This window comes from Megalobrama amblycephala, linkage group LG7 (assembly GCF_018812025.1).
Source record: "Megalobrama amblycephala isolate DHTTF-2021 linkage group LG7, ASM1881202v1, whole genome shotgun sequence".
Classification (NCBI taxonomy): Eukaryota; Metazoa; Chordata; class Actinopteri; order Cypriniformes; family Xenocyprididae; genus Megalobrama; species Megalobrama amblycephala.
Genome location: NC_063050.1, coordinates 6,233,788 through 6,256,270, shown reverse-complemented (window position 1 = coordinate 6,256,270; position 22,483 = coordinate 6,233,788). Strand labels below are relative to the sequence as shown.

Below are 22,483 nucleotides of genomic sequence, written 5' to 3'. Positions count from 1 at the left end.
CCACAGATTAAAATGGTGTATAACTCTTAATTGTATGTGCAACATTAACAGAGTATTTTGAGTCTCTTTCACACTGGTAAGAAAAAAACCGCGGTGGTATCGCCGGCGATACCCTCAGACCTCAGAGTGTTAATAAATAATGCTGATAAGGTACACAATGGCATTTTTACCTTTAGGATAAGATGGTGAATTAGAAATGTTCACCTTAGTGTGTCAACTGCTACATAAACTAATGTAAATATGTACAGTAAGTTAATCTTAAAACATTAAGGCTGTTTACAGGCATTGTTCATGATAGTCATAGTCATAGTTCATGTTAACTAACTAATGTTAACTAATACAACCTTATTGTAAAGTGTTACCAATGTTTCTCTCTTCTTGTGTTCAGATGCCTGTGATCTCACACTGGATCCAAACACAGCAAACACTCGTCTCATTCTGTCTGATAACAACAGGAAGATTACAAATGTGAGAACGAAGCAGCCGTATCCTGATCATCCAGAGAGATTTGCTGATGTTCCTCAGGTTCTGTGTAGAGAGAGTCTGACTGGATGCTGTTACTGGGAGGCTGAATGGAGCGGAAGTGCTGAAATATCAGTGACATATAAAGGAATCAGCAGGAAAGGAGGGAAAAACTGTGTGTTTGGATGGAATGACAAATCCTGGAGTCTGAACTGCTATAATAACAGATTCATTGTTTGGCACAATACGAACAGCACTTATATACCTGTCCTCTGTTCATCCATTAAGAGAGTAGGAGTGTATGTGGACGTGTCGGCCGGCACTCTGTCCTTCTACAGCGTCTCTGACACACACACACTCACACACTTACACACATTCAACACCACATTCACTGAGCCCCCCTATGCTGGATTTACAGTTCATTATAACTCCTCAGTGTGTCTGTGTGATATTAAACAACCTCCTGTGAGAAACAACAGTGATACACACACAACCGGGTGAGTGAAATATACTGTCTTTGTAATGAAGGGTCAACAGAGTGAGGATCCATTTGCAGCTTTTATTAAACAACGTACAATGCAGACAAGGGCAAAGGCAGATACATGAACAGGGACAGGCAGTGGTTGTGGCAGGCGGCAGACAGACAGAGTCCAGTACACAGGCAAGGATCAGGGCAGGCAGCAGAGGTGCACAGAGAATAAACAATCCAAACGGCAACAGAGAAACAGTCACAAGAAAACGCTCAGAAATGATCACAAAGGCAAATCAAGACTTCGCAATGGGTGTGGGTGTGTGTATGTGTGTGTCTTAAATAGTGTGAGTGTGATGAGGTGCAGGTGTGTGCGTAATCAATCCCAGGAATGAGGGCCTATGGGAAGTAGACCGAACGACAGATGATCAATATTCGGGTGACGGCTCCAGTATCTAGTCGACTGGGAGGGGTACGCCCTGGCGTCCGCTTCCTCGCATCTGGAGCTGCTCGCAGGGGAGGGGTTCTGTCACGAATATGGCTCCCGTGGCTCTTCCTCCGGGCCCGGAGTAGGAGACTACAGTATCTAGTCGACTGGGAGGGGTACGCCCTGGCGTCCGCTTCCTCGCATCTGGAGCTGCTCGCAGGGGAGGGGTTCTGTCACGAATATGGCTCCCGTGGCTCCTCCTCCGGGCCCGGAGTAGGAGACTACAGTATCTAGTCGACTGGGAGGGGTACGCCCTGGCGTCCGCTTCCTCGCATCTGGAGCTGCTCGCAGGGGAGGTATGTAGTCTCCTACTCCGGCACCTGGAATCGAGGAGCTCTCGAACCTGGTAGGCTTCCTCGCCTTCGATCATCAGAGGTGGGGGGTTGCGGGCTTCGGCTCCCTCAGACTCTCCTCTCGGACCACCGGAGGGTTTTAGCAGTGAGACATGGAAAGTGGGAGAAACAGGGTAATTAGCAGGTAAGTCTAGATGGAATGATACAGGTGTAATTTGTTTGATAATTTGAAAAGGCCCTACAAACCTGGGACTGAGCTTTCTGCATGGAAGAATTAGACGCAGGTCCCTGGTGGACAGCCAGACCCATTGCCCCATGGTGTATTGAGGAATGGGGCGCTGATGCCGATTGGCCTGTATCTCCTGCCTTCTCATAGCGCGCTGTAGATGATGATGTGCCAGATCACAAGTCTCCTCGCTTCGTTGCATCCAATCGGTTACAGATGGCAAGTTGGATGGTTCCCCGGACCAGGGAAAGAGTGGCGGTTGAAAGCCCAGAACACATTGGAAGGGCGTGACACCACTGGCAGGTTTCTGCAGAGAATTTTGAGCATATTCAGCCCACAGCAGATAGCGGCTCCAGATCGGTTTGCCCGTTGGATTCGGGGTGGTACCCTGAGGTGAGACTGAAGTTGACGTTTAGTTCCTTAAAGAAAGCTGTCCAAACCCGAGAGGTAAACTGTGGACCCCTGTCCGACACGATGTCCTCCGGCAGGCCATGAAAGTGAAACACGTAGTTACACAGAAGCTCTACTGTTTCCAACGCAGTGGGTAGTTTGGGAAGTGGTATGAGTCGGCATGCTTGCGAGAAGCGATCCATGACTGTAAGTATGGTGGTATGGCCTTGGGACTCGGGTAGATCTGTGACAAAGTCAATGGCAATATGAGACCAGGGGCATTGAGGAATGGGTAGAGGCTGTAACAGGCCAGCTGGGGCTTGATGTGGTGTTTTGGAGGTTTGACAGGCTGAGCAATTGTTAATGAATCGGGTGGTATCTGCCAGCATAGACTCCAACCAGAATCGATTTTGCAGAAGGTGTAGTGTGGCTGTAATGCCCGGATGGCCTGAACTGGGAAAATCGTGAACTTGGTGTAGTAATTTGTCCCGGAGGTGTGCTGATACAAATGTGCGAGCTGGTGGACATGCTGGCGGTGGTGCTGTTTGTTTTTTTGTCTGTGTGATTTCGGTCATAACATCCCACTGAACTGGGGCGAGCAGTAGCATGTCAGGAATTATATTCTCCTTGTTCTACGTCTGTTCCACCTCCTCTGTCTGATGCGACAGTGCATCTGCCTTGACATTCCTCGACCCAGGTCTGTAAGTTACTGTGAACTGGAAACGAGTGAAGAACATGGCCCATCTGGCTTGCAGGGGATTCAAACGTTTAGCAGATCGGACATATTCCAGGTTCTTGTGATCTGTGAGAATGGTGAACGCGCTCCCTCCAGCCAATGGCGCCACTCCTCTAATGCCGCCTTCATCGCCAGTAACTCCAAAATTTCCAACATCGTAGTTGCACTCTGCCGCAGACAATTTTCTAGAATAGAATGCACAGGGGAACATTTCGGCTGGATTACCTTGGCACTGCGAGAGAATGGCCCCAATGCCCGTACTGGAGGCGTCAACTTCCACTATGAAGGGGAGTTCAGGGTCTGAGTGACGGAGAATGGTTGCCGTGGTGAATCGTTCTTTTAGTTCTTGAAAGGCACGTACTGCCTCATGGGACCAGATGAGACGTGTGGATTGTCGTTTAGTCATGGAAGTAAATGGGGCTGCGATGCCACTGAAGTTTCATATGAACCACCTGTAGAAGTTGGCAAACCCTAGAAATCGCTGCAGTTCCTTCAGAGTGTGTGGTTGAGGCCACTCGAGCACCACCTTTGCTTTGCTGTCATCCATTGCTACTCCCTTGTGACTGATAACATACCCCAGAAATGACGTTGATGTGCGATGAAACTCACATTTTTCATCTTTGGCGTACAGCTTGTGCTGGATAAGTCATTGCAGTACTGTTCGGACATGTTGGACGTGCTCCTTGAAGGTATTGGAGTATATGAGGATGTCATCTATGTAGACAATAACCCAGCGATTAAGCATATCTCGGAAGACGTTGTTTATGAATGATTGGAAGACGGAGGGACTGTTGGATAGGCCGAACGGCATAACGAGGGTCTCATAATGGCCAGTGGCAGTGGAAAAGGCCATCTTCCATTCATCTCAGTCCCTGATACGGATCAAGTTGTATGCCCAACGGAGGTCTAACTTGGTGAAGTACTTGGCTTGTCTTAACTGCTCGAGGGCTGCAAGAACCAATGGCAAAGGATACCGGAATTTAACTGTGATGTTGTTCAATCCACGGTAATCGATACAGGGCCGCAAACTGCCATCTTTCTTTTTAACAATGCTGTTGGCGATGTTGAGAGACAAATAAATCCTTTGGCCAATTCCTCCTCGATGTATGCTTTCATGGCTGCTGACTCGGGTTATGACAGGGGAAATATTCTGCCCTTGGGGGCGTGGTACCAGGTAGAAGATCAATGGCACAGTCACTGGGACGATGAGGAGGTAATTCAGTTGATTTGTTCTTACTAAAAGCAATTGCCAGATCAGCATATTCAGCAGGTATGTTGGGCTCGTCGTTGTCGGTCTCGTGTACTGAGATGGTTTGAATTGGCAGGGGAATGATTTGTTTCAAGCAGCGTTTATGACAGTTAGTGTCCATTGCACGATCTGACCCTCCTTCCATGAAATATGTGGATTATGAGTCCTGAGCCATGGGAGACCAAGGATAACAGGATTGTTGGATGAATGGATAACATGGAAACGGATGTGCTCATGATGCAGGATTCCCACTTGTATAGCGAGTTCAGCAGTGATGTGCGCCACTCTTCCTCCTCCGATGGGCTTCCCATCTAGCGCCTCCACTGTCAATGGAGAATTACAGTCCGTTAGTGTGATATAGTGGTCTCTGATGAATGTATCTGACATGAAATTCCCTGCTGCTCCTGAGTCCAAAAGTGTGTGCGTGGATATGTTTTGCTCGTTAACAGTTATTTAAATGGGAATTTTGAGGCAGTTAGAGAAATAGTCAGAATGTAGTGGAGCACTCAGCACCTTGGAATAGGAGGGACTGGGTCGTATAGGACAGTTGATCTTGATATGACCGGCTTGACCGCAGTAGCACAAATGCAGCTGACGTCTTCTTTCTCTCTCCTCAGGGAGAAGTGGGGTGTATCCGAGCTGCATGGGTTCAGATGAGGGACTGGCCGATGTGGGCACACGGACAGGACGCTGGGAACAGAGGAGATTATTAATGAGAATGGATAGTTTGATTAATTCATTTAGCGACCTTCCCTCGTCGTGGCATGCTAGCTTGGCTTGAAGCTCCAGAGATAGACCTTTATGGAATAACAATTTCAATGTATCCTCGACCCAGTTTGTTTGAGCGGCCAGAGTGCAAAAGTTCAGCGCGTATTCGGCTGCTCAGGATTTGCCTTGACTCAAAGAAAGGAGTTGATCACCAGCGCTCTTGCCTCCCTCGGGATGCTCGAAGACCTCTTTAAAGCTTTGAAGGAAGGCTGAAAAGGTAGGGAACACAGAGCTATCCTCCCTCCATACTGCCGTGGCCCAGTCCAGTGCTTTACCAGTAAGCAGGGAGCATACAAACGATATCCGACTGGATTTGGTGGAATAGAGAGACGGCTGTTGATTAACGAAAAGGGAGCATTGAAGAAGAAATCCCTTACATTTAGCAGGAGTGCCATCAAACTTTTCCAGGAGTGTGAGGTGTGGATTCACTGCAAGAGGGGCCGTGAAATTTGGCTGGTGGGAGCAGCGGGCTGTGGTGTGGTGGCTTCGGTGGGGTTGAACTGAAGACTCTGCAGAGTTTTTACCAGCTCCTCAGTAAGTGAAGTTAAACAGTTCAGTTGGTGTTGGTGAACTGCGAGCTGGTTGGCTTGGGCAGTCAACTCGGTGGAGATCTGCATGAGAGCTGCTGGATCGCTGTTTGGCGAAGTCTTCTGTAACGAAGGGTCAACAGAGTGAGGATCCATTTGCAGCTTTTATTAAACAACGTATAATGCAGACAAGGGCAAAGGCAGATACATGAACAGGGACAGGCAGTGGTTGTGGCAGGCGGCAGACAGACAGTGTCGGGTCACAGGCAAGGATCAGGGCAGGCGCCAGAGGTTCACAGAGAATAAAAAATCTAAACGGCAACAGAGAAACAGTCACAAGAAAACACTCAGAAATGATCACCAAGGCAAATCAAGACTTCACAATGGGTGTGTGTGTGTGTGTGTGTCTTAAATAGTGTGAGTGTGATGAGGTGCAGGTGTGTGCGTAATTAGTCCCAGGAATGAGGGCCTATGGGAAACGTAGTCTGAACAGCAGATGATCAATATTTGGGTGACGGCTCCCTCCAGCGGCCCGGACGAGGAGCCGCGGGAGCCATATTTGTGACAGTCTTAGTGAAGGATTTTTCCAGACTGTGATTAATAGTTCAATCCTCTGTTCTTCATTCATCACTAAACACTAGTGATTCATGATATTGGATTATTGCTGATACCTGATATGCTCATATTTGTCATCATATTTTGGCCGATAGCAGATGCAGATACCAATAAATATATATTTTTTTTCTTTGTTTGAAAACAACATCAAGTCTCTCCTGTGCAGGGACTATAAAGAAATTACTTATTCTCTGACTCAGACTGATTTACCAGTATTTCTCAAGCTCCTGATCACATGATCTCTAAACTATTAATTAATAAGCTATTAATTTTCTGTAATTTTCTAGCTGTAGTGTGAGCTTCTTTTCTATTAATATGCCTGCAGGTAAGGAATAAGACAAAAATAATCAAATTCCCTCAGTATTACTTATATTCCAGCACTCCCTCAATTACAATCAAACACAATTAACTGTAGACAGTTGTGTTGTAAGCACTAAAACAGTCCAGTTCTTTATAGTCAAACTCATTTATTATGTTTGGATAGTGAACATTTCTGTCCACCCCAGACTGCTTGCTGGCCTTTATCTGTCCACCTCTGTGAAAATATCCCGCTGTCATGATCACCAGTTGGAGTGCCCTATTTAGCCACCAGAGGGCACTTCAACACACCTCACTTGGACTTCAATTCCCATACCCACTTCCTGGACTCATTATTCCGTTCATTGCACCCAGCTGTTTTGTGGTTCATCATTAGTGTCTGTCTATTTATTCCTGGTTTGTTTCTGCTTTTGTTATTGTGGTTTCATTTATGGTCACTGGTTTCTCTGTTTTGGTTTTCTTTGTTTTGTATGGACTGTTCTCTGGATTTTGACCCTGCCTGTTTGGATTACGATTTTGGATTACCCAATTAAAGCTGCATTTGGATCTTACCCTCTTGTCTCTGTGGCTCCCGTGACACCCGCTTCACCACAGTTAAAAACACTGATTTATAGAATACTTGAGACATTATTCAACTTGAGCTCATTGATGGAGAATATAGAGTTCATTTAGACTAGTTAAACAGTAATAAATAAAAAAATTACTTGCCAATAAAGTTCAGATTAAACTCTCGTTAAAAAATATTTGTTTATAAACTATTGTACTATATTTGTAAACTATATAGTTTTTATGTTTAAAAATGTATGATTATTCATAAATATGTGTTTGTTATTAGTGACTCCTTCTTATTGTTAGTTATTTGTGTAAATGGTTGTATGTCTGCTCCTTCGTATAGTACAATACCCTTAATTGTGGATTTCCGTGTGTGCCTCGCCTCTACTGCAACCCACTCGTAACAAAAGTACAGACCAAACTGACTGGATTTCCACATTCGAAATATGGGTATATTCCTTGTCCCAATTCCTCCTACAGTCCGGAAGCCCCACGACACAGTGGAGGACCGTCTTTGGATCCTCAGGCAGGACGGTCGCCCGCTGGAGAGGTACGTGGAGGAATTTTCTGAGCTATCTTGTATGGTGAACTGTCCAGATGCTCCCTTGAATGCCTGTTTTCTGAAGGGCTTGGACGAGGATATGATTCGTTATAGTGAACCTGTCTGTTTCTTTTCCCTAGACGAGTCTATTAATTTGATTCTCTTTTTAAATCGTTCTGATTTTGAGATTAATAGATCAAAAGAGAAATCATGTTTTCCTCGTCCAGTCCCTTCAGAAAAGCGCCTGGTCAGTTCACCAAACACCAGTTTCCTCCACATGCTCCTCCAGTGGGTATACCCCTGTGTTCCTGCCTGACCCAAAATCCAAGCCGTGCAAAAAGAGAGCCACCGCGAGGTCCAGACGGCCTACTAGGGTGGCCGCTGCCTCACCAAAGCCCCCAGTACCAGTGGGGCTATTGATTGAATACGAGGGGATGTCCTGGATTCCACCTCCAGACCCCTCTCCAGCCTTCCACGAGCCCGCTCCAGCCTTCTACGAGCCCACCTCAGCTACCCACGAGCACGCTCCAGCTGCCAACGAGTCCACATCCATTTGTTCCTGAGTCCGCTCCAGCAACCGATAAGCCCGCTTCAGCAGCCGACGAGCCTGCTCCAGCAGCCTGCAAGCTTGCCTCTCCGGCCTTCAAGCCCTCTCCAGCCCTTGACGAGCCAGCTCCAGCCCTCCAACAAGTTCCAGCCCACAAGATCCTTCCTACTACCGTAGAAACCCTCAAGAAAATTTTTGGGAGCAGCCATGTACCCATGGGTGGGGAACTCATGGGCAGGGTTTCGGCATTGCCATGGCCTTCCAAGGCTCCAGACCCACCATGGCCTTCCGAGACTCCAGTCCCGCCGTACCTTGCCGAGGCTCCAGACCCGCCATGGCCTGCTAAGGCTCCAGACCCGGCATGGCCTTCCACGGCTCCTGCCCCGCCATGGCCTGCCAAGGCTCCAGACCGGCCGTGGCTTGCTGAGGCTCCAGACCGGCCGTGGCTTGCTGAGGCTCCAGACCGGCCATGGCCTTCCAAGGCTCCAGACCCACCATGGCCTTCCGAGACTCCAGTCCCGCCGTGGCTTGCCGAGGCTCCAGACCCGCCATGGCCTGCTAAGGCTCCAGACCCGCCATGGCCTTCCACGGCTCCTGCCCCGCCGTGGCCTGCCAAGGCTCCAGACCGGCCGTGGCTTGCTGAGGCTCCAGACCGGCCATGGCCTTCCACGGCTCCTGACCCACCATGGCCTGCTAAGGCTCCAGACTCGCCATGGCCTGCTAAGGCTCCAGACCCGCCATGACCTGCTAAGGCTCCAGACCCATTATGGCCTGCTAAGGCTCCAGACCCGCCATGGCCTGCTAAGGCTCCAGACCCGCCATGGCCTGCTAAGGCTCAAGACCCGCCATGGCCTGCTAAGGCTCCAGACCCGCCACGGCCGCCCACGGCCTCTGACCTGCCATGGCCGCCTGAACTCCTAGATCCGCCCACCCACCCTCCCCGGATGTTCCATCTATGGCACGAGGCTGCGCCTACCAGGAGGGGGATGTACTGTCACAGTTCCCTCTGTTCCTGGACTCCATTTCCCATGATCCTCCTGTTTCCACACCTGCACTCACTTCCTTGTCATCTCCCCATCATCACTCTTCACCTGCACCTGGACTTGATCATCTGCAGTCCCTTTATAATGGACTCACTCCCTGCTCTCCTTGTCTGTTCTTATTGTTAGTTATATGTGTAAATGGTTGTATGTCTGCTCCTACGTATAGTAAAATACCCTTAATTGTGGATTTCCATGTGTTCCTCGTCTCTACTGCAACCCACACACTGATTTTATTGTTTTTAATGTGATTTTTGTCATGTGGAATATATGTTTTAAAACAACAGCTATTCTACACTCTAAAAAATATTTTCCAAGGTTATTGGAGTATATTTTACAAGAAAACTCTATTGCATTCTTTCTACTTCAAAATTTCACATTTATTACAAAGTTACCTGCCCTTTTTAATTATTTATGAAGTTTACAAGAAATTTGAGAGCAAGTGAAATTGTTTTAAAGTAAATCCTCAACCAATTTGTTTAATGTACAAAATATTTTGATGGTACATTTTCCACAAAGACGGTTGTTAGAAGGTGTGTGTTACGTAACACAGGAGGTCGGAGACACAGATAAAGGTTATGATGTTTATTGAGACAACCAGAGCAGTAGCAGGTGAGTATCTCAGATGAAGTTTTCCAGAACAGAGCATATATCAAGACAGTAATACTTGACTTGATCTTCACACCAGGCTTGATGAAGGCAAAGAGACATGGAGCCAGACAGAGGAGATATCAAGACAGGAACACTGAACTTGATCTTCACACCAGATACAACGATGACCAGGAGACTGGGAACAGAGACTGCACAAAGACACTCATGAAGGACTGGAAATCCTGGAGGATACAGGAGACACACTGGAGACAGGCAAGGAGTCTGGGTGCAGAGCCTGGCTGGGTGCAGAGCCTGGTGTGTCTGTGACATTACCCCCACCCCCCCCCCCCCACGGTCCGCTCCTGAGGACCGAGGGCCCCGCCGTCGTGGTGGTTGGCCTCTGCCTCTTGGAGCTGGTCTGTTAGGATGTCTGGCATGGAAATCTTCCAAAAGGCTCGGGTCCAGGATGTCGACTCTAGGTACCCATGATCTCTCCTCGGGACCATATCCTTCCCAGTCGACGAGGTACTCTAGATGACCACCACGACGACGGGAGTCCAGGACTTCCTTGACTAGGTACGCTGCTCCGTCTTCCACAATGATTGGAGGAGGGGATTCTTCTGCATCACCAGGCTCTGTGGAGGGAAGAACAGATGGGTGGTAAGACTTTAACAGGGACACATGGAATGTGGGGTGAATTCTGACCTCAGGAGGGAGTTGTAGCTGGTATGTGACAGGATTGATTTGCCTGAGGATGGTGTAGGGGCCAATGAATCTGGGACTCAGCTTCTTGCAGGAAAGGCGCATCCGTATGTCTCTAGTGAATAACCAGACTTTGTCTCCAGGCTGATATACAGGTGCTTGAGACCGGCGAAGATCCGCTGTAAGCCTGCGTCTCCTGAGGGCTCGCTGGAGCTGAAGATGCACTGAGTCCCAGACCCTCTCGCTCTCCCGGAACCAGTGATCCACTGCCGGGACATCTGATGGTTCCCCATCCCAGGGGAACAGTGGGGGCTGGTAGCCGAGCATGCACTGGAAAGGGGTGAGTCCAGTGTTGGACTGACGGAGGGAGTTCTGGCCGTACTCGGCCCAGCCCAGGAACTGGTTCCAGGAGTCCTGGTGGCTGTGACAAAAGGTACGCAGGAAACGGCCAATCTCCTGTATCTTCCTTTCCGTCTGCCCGTTCGTCTGAGGATGGTATCCAGACGAGAGGCTAATGGTCACATCTAGGAGCTTGAAGAATGTTTTCCAGACGTGAGAGGTGAACTGTGGGCCACGGTCAGATACTATGTCCTCCGGTAATCCGAAGTATCTGAACACGTGGTTAAACAGGAGTTCAGCAGTGACCAGAGCTCCTGGGAGTGGAATCAGATAACAGGACTTGGAGAATCTGTCCACTACAACCATGATGCAGGCATGTCCATCTGATGCTGGGAGATCCGTGACAAAGTCCACTCCTAGATGTGACCACGGGCGAGTTGGAACGGGCAGAGGTTGTAGTTTCCCAGAGGGAAGATGACAAGGGCTTTTAGACGTGGCACATTCCCTGCACCCCTTAACGTACCTCCTGACGTCGTTCGCCATGTTGGGCCACCAGAAGCGCTGTTTAAGCAGCGAGAGGGTTTCATTGACCCCTGGGTGGCCAGTGCCCAACGACACGTGTGAGGAGTGGATGAGTGGAATGTGTCGTGTCCGTGGGATGTATTGTAAACCTGGTGGGCAACCCGGCGGAGTGTTGGTGGAGGCATTGGACTCAGGTAATGTTTCCACTGACCAGGTTATGGGACTGACAATGAGCTTCTCCGGGATAATGGACTCAGGTTCTTCGGAGCTTTCCTCGGGACTGTGGATACGAGATAGAGCATCGGCTTTGACATTCTTGGAACCTGGACGACAGGAAATGGTGAAATTGAAGCAAGTAAAGAATAATGCCCATCTTGCTTGACGCGGATTCAATCTTTTTGCTTCTCGCAGGTACTCCAGATACTTATGATCCGTCAGAACCAGAAAGGGATGTCGGGCTCCTTCGAGCCAATGCCTCCACTCTTCCAGGGCGAGCTTGATGGCGAGTAACTCTTTGTTTCCGATGTCATAATTCCTCTCCGCCGGGTTGAGTTTACGGGAGAAGAAGGCACATGGATGGAGTCTACTCGGTTTCCCCTGCTGCTGGGATAGGACTGCTCCCACTCCTGTGGTAGACGCATCAACTTCAACCACGAAAGGGAGTTCTGGATCGGGATGCACAAGGAGGGGAGCAGTCGTAAAGGCGGTCTTGAGATCTTCGAAGGCCTTATCCGCTGCTGGAGACCAGGACAGAGACTTGGGCTTGTCACGGAGCAGGTTGGTAAGTGGAGACATGATGGAACTGTAGTTCTTGATGAATCTTCGGTAGAAATTGGCGAATCCTAGGAATCTCTGGAGCTCTTTGATTGTGGTGGGAAGTGGCCAATCCTTAATGGCGGATACCTTCCTCTCGTCCATGCGGACGCCACTGTGATCAATGATGTAACCTAGAAACTGCACTGAGGGCTGGCGAATCGAGCATTTTTCGGCTTTCAGGAACAGGTGGAAAGCCCTCAGGCGTTGGAGGACCTCCGCAACGTGATGGCGATGTTCGGCCAGGCTCCGGGAGTAGATGTAAACAATCACAAACTTGTGTAGGAACTCCCGGAGCACCTCTGCATGAAGTCCTGGTATACGGAGGGGGGCGTTGACGAGTCCATACGGCATAACACAGTACTCGTAGTGGCCAGTAGGTGTCACAAAAGCTGTCTTCCATTCGTCCCCCTCACGTATCCGGAAGAGGTTGTATGCGCTGCGGAGGTCCAACTTGGTGAACACAGTGGCGCCGCGGAGATGTTCCAGCGCAGATGGGACGAGAGGAAGTGGATATCTAAATTTGACTGTTATTTTATTTAGTGATCTGTATATATCTGAATATATACAGATATATGAATATATCTTTCCTCTGGGCACCGGCTCACCGGGGATGAGGTCTATGGCGCAGTCCCATGGCCGATGTGGGGGCAGTTTGGAGGCCTTCTTTGGACAGAAAATGTCACTGAAGTGGGAATAACAGTCAGGTATGTCGATGGATCTCTTTTCCAAAGGACTCTCGATGGATGTAACACAGACATGAATCTTCTTGGAGCTAGGAATCTTTGGAACTATACTTGGAACTCGACTTGGAACTGGTAATACCGGAAAACAATCAGGAAAACATTTGTTACCCCACTTCAGGATGTCTCCTGTCCGCCAGGAGATGTTGGGATCGTGCTGCTCCAACCACGGGCGCCCTAGAATCAAGTCAGATGTTGAGTCCTCCAGAACCAGCAGATGTATGTCTTCTTGGTGCAGAACGCCAATCTGTAGACGTAGAGGGCTCACCATGTGACGTACCTGACGGAGGGGACGACCAGTTGCGGCATGGATCTGGTATATTTTCGGCGAACTGACGGTCTTGAGGTTGAGCTGGCGACAGAGGGCTCCGGAGATGAAATTTCCAGCTGACCCAGAGTCGATGAAGGCATTGACTGGAATACAAACATCAGCAGCAGTAAGGTTGGCGATAATGGTGAGTGGATTTTGATGATTTAGAGTAGGAAGGATGACACTCACCATAGATCGCACTGGACGAGTGGGGCATTCAGCTCTGATATGCCCAGGAAGACCACAATATAAACAAAGACCCTGGGTCAGCCTCCTCTGTCGCTCAGCTGATGATAGACGTAATCTGTCGATCTGCATCTCGTAGCTGGCTGGTTCTGGAGGGCTGACGGATTCGGGCTGGCAGAGGAATGATGGGAAAAGTCACTGGCTTTGGTGCTCTTCTATGCACAGCTGCATACGGGTGGCGAATCTGATAGAGAGTTGGATGAACTTCTCAAGGCCGATGGAATCCTTGTATGCAGCGAGATGCAACCGCACGTGTGGATCCAGACCCTGACGATACCTGGAGATGAGGGCCTGTTCATTCCACCCACTCGCTGCCGCTAGGGTTCTGAACTGTAAAGCATAATCAGAGACAGATAAAACACCTTGTTTCAAGTTACACAGTCTCTCACCAAGAGATGAATCCCATGACGGTTTTCCAAAAACCTCTTTGAAATGACTGATGAAATTCGAGAGGGATTGCACGACAGGATTGTTCTGTGTCCAAAGAGGTTCTGCTTTCGTTTTATTGTCAGGGTACAAGTGCAGTTGCATCTCCAAAACCAGCAAACATTGCAGGATGAATCCGTTGCAATCCTCCGCCGAGCCAGAAAAGGGTGCTGGTCAGGCCATGGGACTGGCTAACACGGAAGGAGAAGAAGCGGTAGTGCGGAATGCGGAAGTGCTCGCTGGTGGTGCTGGCGTGGGTGTGCTGGTGAGAGTGCGACGAAGCGCGTTCACCAAATCCTGGAATGGATCAGGACTGCTCATCGTGGTTGCTCGGCGGTGTGGGTCCAGTCTTCTTTTACGTAACACAGGAGGTCGGAGACACAGGTAAAGGTTATGATGAGATCCTGGAGGATACAGGAGACACACTGGAGACAGGTAAGGAGTCCGTAAGGTAAGCATTTAGATTAGTATGCATTAACGAGACCGGACAATGACTGAGTGACTGTGAACGTCTTAAATAGTGCTGCTGATTGGACTGGTGATGAGTGTCAGGTGCATGTGATCAGTACTCTGGTGAGGGAGTGCGACGTGATTGGCTGGGTGCAGGGCCTGGTGTGTCTGTGACAGTGTGTGAATTGTGACAGATTTACTCTTTAGGTTTTTTATAGTAGACTGTTAGTATGTTGTTGATTTTGAGTTGTTAGTAAAATAGGCGCCGATCCCGTGGGTGCTTGGGGGCTGGAGCACCCACAGAAATGGCCGAGCACCCACGGAAAAATGATCTTCACCCTTTTTTATTGTTTATTTAAGGCTGTTTCTATGGCAGTATTTTAATGGTAAACGTCGAGAGTGCATCCAAATGATGCGTGAGCACAAATGGCTCTGCTCTTGATCAGATACATGCGCGCGCTCAAACTCAAACTCTCCTTGCATCAGATATCAGCGAGAGCATGACTCACAACAACACTCGTAAAAAAACATGCTTTTGGGTCAAAATTGTCATCTTGCTGCACGGATATAATGCAAATGAAACATCCAGTTGACGTTGATTTGAGTTAAATAAGAAGCAAACTAGCATTGAAATGTGTTGTTTTTTAAATCATGCTGAGGAACTTTGTGGCTCATGCGCGTCAATCTATCGCTTAACTCTATGCACACAAAATGCACACAAACATGTCCCCACTCTTTATATGCAAACAATTTACAGTAAGATCCCATCCCCATGCAGTAACTAACAATGAGCAATACCAATACGCTTGCTGAGGTATTAATCTTTGTTAACGTTAGTTAATAAAAAAATTGAACTTTGTTAGTTCAGGTCCATTAAATAATGTTGACAGATACAACTTTTGAATTTAATAATGATTTAATAAATGTTGAAATTAACATTAATTGAGATTAATAAACTTTTAAGTATTTTTCATTGTTAGTTCATGCTAACTAATGTAGTTAAAGTCAACATCATTTTTAGTTTATTAGTAAGTCAATCATTTTGTACCCCGTTTGTGCATGAAAATCATCTCACTCTTTCATTCCTCCTTCTTCTGGTTCTTCACAGGTTCTCTGACCCCAAACCTTCTGGGCTCAATATTCACCCACTGCTGAACTGTCAGTCTTGTGTCCATATAGCTGATTCTGATCAGTGGGTTCAGATTGAGCCGTCAGCCTGTACAGATGAAGGAGGGTCAAAGTTCAGGGTCAGCACTGACCCAGGCCGTTACGAGTGTGTCAAGACCAGAATGCGATGGGTCTGTGACTGTGACGTCACCCTTCAGTACTGTACCGTAGACGGACACTTCCTCAACACAGAGCTGGAGAGGCTGCAGTGCAACCGGATCGGTCCAGTGATTGACATGACGGTGATCTCAGGGAAACTGGAGGAAGTTCATCTGCCCCATTACGCCTGTTTAGGAGAGTCTGACCCCTCTCTCAAAGATGCTGTGAAAGTCCTCAGCATAAAAGACGAGGGAATAACCACAGAACCTGTGCAGTTGACCCGATTCCATGCTAGGATTGTCAAACCATCCTTCTCTCTTAAAACATTAATAATAAGTTGGATAATGCGAGTGGATGAACACTGCGATCTTCTTCTCTACATGCGATCTAAAGCTCCTCTCATTCTACATGTCTACTTTTTTCCATTTGATGATTGTGTGAAAGAAAAGGTTGAGAAGGATGAAAAATCAAGTTACCCAATCAAGCATCCCAGACCTGACAGACCACTTCGTATGAAAACGCCACACAATCTTGTCATTCCTGGTGCCTCTATTCATCCCAAAGAAGGGATCACACTCAGAATAAAAACTCCCCCAAACTTCTTCAAGGTCACGACACGTCTGGAGACTGATCTTCAAATGACTCTTATCAGAAAGGAGGATAAGGAGGAGGTCTGGACTGCAACAATTTTGAAAGATGAACTTGATCTGATAAATCCTAAGAGAGACGAGCCGAGTCTGAATAGTGAAGCAGGTAAAGCACAATTTACCACTGGCCAGATCTCATTCATGGGGTTAAAAATGTCCAGATCATTGCAGATAAACTGTGTCAGTTGAAACTATTTCATCAGGAACATTCATTTTAGGTCTTAGAGTCTCTTCTAAAGCTGATGAGTTGATTCAGGTGTGTTTGATCAGGAATAGTTTGAAAATGTGGTGTTGGTGTGCCTCCAGGAACAGGCTAGGGAAACACTGCTTTTGTGTGTGTGTGTAACAATATAGTTTAAAAAATTTAACTTAGACAAGTACATGATATGAACAACTGTAGCGCTAAACATAGTTACTGAGTGTGAGTCACAATCATGTAAATGGAAATCATACTGCATTTAGAAAAATGCTACTACTTTGGGTGAAAATTGGTTTCAAAAAGCTTTAAGAGCAAAAACTTTGTTTTTTTGTCATTTTTTAAATGAATTACAAAAAAATCTATGATTTTAAAGGATTAGTTCACTTTCAAATAAAAAATTAGCCCAACCTTTACTCATCCTCAACCATCCTAGGTTTATATGACTGTCTTCTTTCTGATGAACACACTCAGAGATATATTAATAAATATCCTGACTCATCCAAGCTTGAGAAGCAAGATCTGAAGAAATTCAACTTCAGTCAGTTAATCTGTCACAGACACGCCAGGCTCTTCACTCACCCAATCACGTCACACTCCCTCACCAGAGTTCTGATCACGCACACCTGACACTCATCACCATCCCAATCAGCAGCACTATAAGAGACACTCACAGTCACTCAGTCATTGTCCGGTCTCGTTTATGCATACTTACCCCAATGCCTACCTTACGGACTACTTACATGTCTCCAGTGTGTTTCCTAGATGCTTAGTGTTCTCCTATCTTCCGTGAGTGTCTCTGTGTGTCTTCACACAGTGTGGAGTATGTTTATGATGGATGGGTGTGGATGGAGACACTTTCTTCAGTTCATACTCATGACCCCTGTTTACTGCCATCATAAAGCTCGGATGAGTCAGGATATTTATTAATATAACTCAGATTGTGTTCATCAGAAAGAAGAGAGTCATATACACCTAGGATGGCTTGAGGATGAGTAAAGCTTGGGTTAATTTTCATTTAAAAGTGAACTAATCCTTTAAGACATTTAAATAGATGTAGATTAATACGGATGTAAAAATCCTGATCGGAGCATAAAAGCAGAGTGTGGTGAGACATTCAACGTCCTGTGGAAGATGAACCAGAACAATATTCCTGAACAGTCAGAGAACAAACACAAGGATGGTAATAAAGATGTCTGTCTTTAAGAAGTTTAAATATGTGTCTTTGTCTCTCTTTCAGTGCAGATGAGCAGTAACACTCCCACTGGAGACAGTGTTGGTGTAACAGCTGACACAGGTGCAAGTGTAAATGCTCCTGTACTCACAAGAAACACTATCACGGGCCCAGTACACATCAACTACAGCTGAAACCCTGCAGTACACAATGCGGCAACAAGGATCAATGAAGGTACTGTATCATTCATCAACTTTAAATAACTGACTTTTAGCAGAATGTTTGTTTACAGCTGTGAGTATTTAAACAGGGATTCTCAGAAAGTTCTCCAGTGCTGCTCATTTTGTATGTCTCTCATCTAACACACCTGATTCAACTCCTCATCAAATTAGTAGAGACTGCAAGAGCTGAATTGGTTGTGTTAGATAAAGAAGACAAGCAGAATGTTCAGTGCTGTTGATTCACAGCTCAGCTCCAGGACAGGTTTGAGAAGCACTGCTTTAGAGAATAACTTAAGCTGCTTTTCCACCATCGAGCCAAACAGTTCTAAGGACAGTAAGGAACGGCTCCAGTTATATTAACACTTCAGCTTAGTTCTCATGATTACAAACCGTTCTCAGCCCAGAATTCTCAGCACACTTAGCCAACTGGTAGAATGCATGTAGTGACGTTGCCACTCAGGGTTGGTCACATGTCTGTTGCCTGGCTACCAGTTTCTCTGTAGCTGGCCAAGTATGCTATATGAGTGAAGTAAACTCAATTATTCATTATTTAATTATTATTAATTATTAATAATATAAAAATAAAAAAATCTGATCATTCGCAATAATGTGGTTGCTATTTAAACCTTATACTACGGGCTGTTGAATGCTTGAATTTGATTGGTTGACGAATGCTCTAAGGTGTGCAATTATTTACAGCTACAGTAGTTCCAGGCAGGTCTTGACCGCTTTACAGTTCCATACCACTTCGCCAAATTATTTCAGTTCTTTCAAAGGTCCTTACAATCACACTGATCAAGCAAATAAATATAGTAAACAATAGGATAAAAACTACAAATTATATACATGTTTTTTTCCCACAAAATTATGTTTTACTATATGCAAAGCAAATACTGTCTTTCTCTCACTGAAACTCACACACTCGTACAGTACGGACACACACTCACACAGACTCGTGTTGACCACGCTGCTCTGACAAATTCATCAGTAAAATAGTTTAGCATCTTAAAAGATACATGACATTTCTCACTAGTGAGGTAAAAACACTGCTGTTTTTGAAGCAGATAAACTTACAGTTTCACTATTAGAGAGACTGAGGTCATTCACACATGCCTCCCTCTCTCTCTCTCTCTCTCTCTCTCTCTCCAATAACTGTACTAATAACTGCATTAGTTTTCTATCAGTGGCTCAAGCCTCTGTTACTAGCTCTGGCATTTTGTAATTAGCAACGGAAGGCGTTAGTCCCACACACGAGAGCTTTAAGGAAACCTGACAAATGTCTTGAAATACAACATCAGAACAATGTCTTGTGGTGTGGGTAGCATAGAATAAGTGGAAAAATTGACTCTGGTCCATTGAATCATTAGAAAATAATGCACACCTGAGATGTGACAGCATTTCAGTCCAAACACAGTTCATAGTTCTGAATCCAGAATACGTGAGATCTCTTACTCTTTGACCTATTATCGCTTTTCCTCTTTCTCAAAGGCTCAACTACAGAGGACAGTAAATCTGAAACTGAAACCATCATCCATCACATCAGGAAATCCAGGAGTACATCATGTGCCACATCCCCGTCTTCTGCTGGATCTCTCACTGTTCTTCAGCCTCTGCTGGCTCGAGAGACCAACAACTCTCACAGAGATGTACACAAACTTCTTATGTCCAGTGGCACAACACTTTCTGTTGTGTTGAGACATTATACTTTGCAGTACGTTGGCAATGAAGATGTTAAACTACCTCGAAGAGGGGGTGATATATATTAGAAAAGATTTTAAAACATGAAGCACATTGGATTTACACTTTGAATCCATTATAATCTAATGGTCTCAATGAAGAATTTGATATTCAGCCTTTGCTTTAATTATGTTATTGATCTGTATGTGTGGATTTATTGCATTATGTTTTTTATGTTGTTGGTATTTTCTTTTGTTTTCTTGCAGTCAGTCATTTTCTGATTTAAATTTTTTGATTGATATTTTTTTACAGTCAGGTATTTCTTGATATGTATATGTTTGTTTTCAGTTAATTGATGTTTTCACTTTTATTCTAGTTATGTGAATTGTTTGTTGCTCTTTTTTTTTTTTTGTCATGTGGGATCATGTGATCTAGGTTTGTGTGTATATGGGCGTATCAGTGTATGGCTGCGTCCAAAATCACATACTCTCGAGTAGGTAATTATTTTGAATGAGTAATTACTTCACGGCCGATAAAACATATGTTCTATATAATATGGATTTGTGTAGCATGAATGTAATCTGGACACACTATATTCGCCATTTTTTCTTTATCATGTGACCTACTAGGGTCAGTTACATCACTTCACTGCCATTCATATATCCTCTCCCATGGCCTCATGGGATAGTAAAGTGTCTATTATATGCAAACTTCAGAATCTCGCCAGATGTAGCAGGTCATCCGGGTACATTTTGATGTTGTTTTATGAGTACTGTGAATTCAGACATACTTCTTTTGTCTCACACTGTTTTTTACCCACTCAATAGTAGGGAAGTATGTGATTTTAGATGCAGCTCTTGTGGTCACTGACTGATGAAGAGCCATTAGGCTCGAAGCGTCACCTGTGGTGAGAACATAAAATAAATATTTTTCTATTTTTGGTGAGCCAACTTTTCTGTTTCATTTTGTACATAAATTATGAAATGAAGAATTTTACTAAAAAGTATAGTTGAATTGAATTGAATTGAATTGAAAGCATTTATTGTCATTGCATTTGTATACAACAAAATTTGGAGCACTACTCCTGACTGGTGTTTGACAAACAAATATACAAATATACAATATACACATTAATTAAGAACTTACACCCCTTAGTGTATTATGTTCAGATATTGCACATTGGACATACTGCACATTTTACAGAAACAGCAGTATAGACAGATTACATGTTTACAGTAGAATAAATAAATGTAAATAAATAACTTGGCTGGAATAATATTATACTGTGGCGAGGGGGGCGTGGTTCAGCGAGGTCTGCGGCGGGAGAGAGCATCGGGAGATCTTTGGTGAGTGAGCGAGTTAAATGTAAATCACGAACACCTGTTTCTCATTTCAGTAATTGGCACGGAGACAGGTTAAAACGCCACAAGAAGCAGGAGTCGGGGAGAGAGAGGGGAACTGCTGACTGAGCCGCTGGTGCACGACAAACTGGAGTGAAGCCCTTTGTGGATTGTACATGCCGTGACCAGGAGTGAAGCCCTTTGTGGATTGTATATGCCGTGACTGGAGTGAAGCCCTTTGTGGATTATTTTATTTTGCTGTTGTGCCCTGCACAGCTTTGTTGGACATTTCTGAATCTTGAAATAAAGCTCAGTCAGCAGTTGACCGCCGACCCTGTCCCCTTCCTTCCTAGACTTAAGAACATTATTTGTACTACACTGGTGCCGAAACCCGGGAAGGAAGCTGGGTGGCCGCTGCCATGCAATCTTCATCCTCCCCGTTGACATTTGCGGAAGTCATCGCGTCCCTCGCGGTCCTGCATCAGGAGCAACATCAGGCCCTGCTGGACCTGCGCACCGACCAAGAACGCCGCTTTCAAGCCATCGTGCAGGCCCAGCAGGAGGACCGCGAGAGGTTCCGGAGCTGGATTGACCGGGAAGTTCAGCAGGAGACCATCGGGCGGCTGGCTGCGCCTACCCACCTGCCAATGAATAAAATGGGGCCATCTGACGACCCCGAGGCCTTCCTCGACTTGTTCGAGCGGTCAGCCGAGGCAAGTGGCTGGCCGCGGGACCAATGGTCCATGAGACTGGTCCCCCTACTCTCGGGGGAGTCACAGGTGGCGGCGCAACTGCCAGCCGAGAACCTCCTGGTCTTTGACGATCTTCGACGGGCCATCGTCCAGCGGGTCGACCGGACCCCAGAGCAACATCGTCAACGCTTCCGCTCCCTGGACCTGGGCGAGTCCGGCCGGCCCTTCGTGTTGGCCCAACAGCTCCGGGACTCGTGCCGCAAATGGCTACTGGCTGAGGGAAGCGACGTGGACCGGATTATCGATCGCGTGGTACTGGAGCAGTTTATCACTCGGCTCCCCAAGAAAACCGCCGAGTGGGTCCAGTGCCACCGCCCCACGTCGCTGGACTCAGCCATCGAACTGGCGGAGGACCACATGGTGGCGTGCCAAGGGGTCGGCGAACCCCTACCATCTGCCTCTCTCTCTCTCCTTCTTTTAATTCCCCCTCTCTCTCTAAACCTGTCCCTCTACCCACGTCTCGTCCGCCCGGCCCGCCACGTGTTCCGCCCCGGGGGCGGGGTGGAGCTGAACAGGGATCGCCGGACTCCGCTCCTGCTTCTCCCCTCTCTCCGCGCCAACCATTTAACCCGCTCCCTGCCACAAGAGCGGCGGGCAGGTCTGGGCCGGCCTGTTGGCGTTGCGGGACCCGGAGCACTTTGTGGACAGGTGTCCAGTGATGGAGGTCGGGACGTTGATCCGGGTCCCGGACGATCCGCAGGCTGCCCCCGGTCAAGCTGGCGAGTACCAAATACCTGTGAGTGTCAAGGGGGGTACCTATCAGGCTTTGGACTCAGGATGTAACCAAACCTCAGTGCATCAAAGCCTGATTTCATCCGGGGCATTGGATGCAGGCCGCTTGGTTAAGG

The 22,483-nt window shown here is 46.8% G+C and overlaps 1 protein-coding gene across 1 annotated transcript; it reads left to right on the top strand.

The window, feature by feature from the left end:
* Positions 1-396: 396 nt before the first annotated feature.
* On the top strand, positions 397-20,502 carry LOC125271400 (NACHT, LRR and PYD domains-containing protein 1 homolog; the record flags this gene model as incomplete). Its single annotated transcript, XM_048195473.1, has 4 exons — positions 397-959; positions 15,471-16,381; positions 17,712-17,879; positions 19,355-20,502. Coding segments are annotated over 3 exons (1,602 nt in total), but the record flags the coding sequence as incomplete, so codon positions are not given.
* Between the last annotated feature and the right edge of the window lie 1,981 nt (positions 20,503-22,483).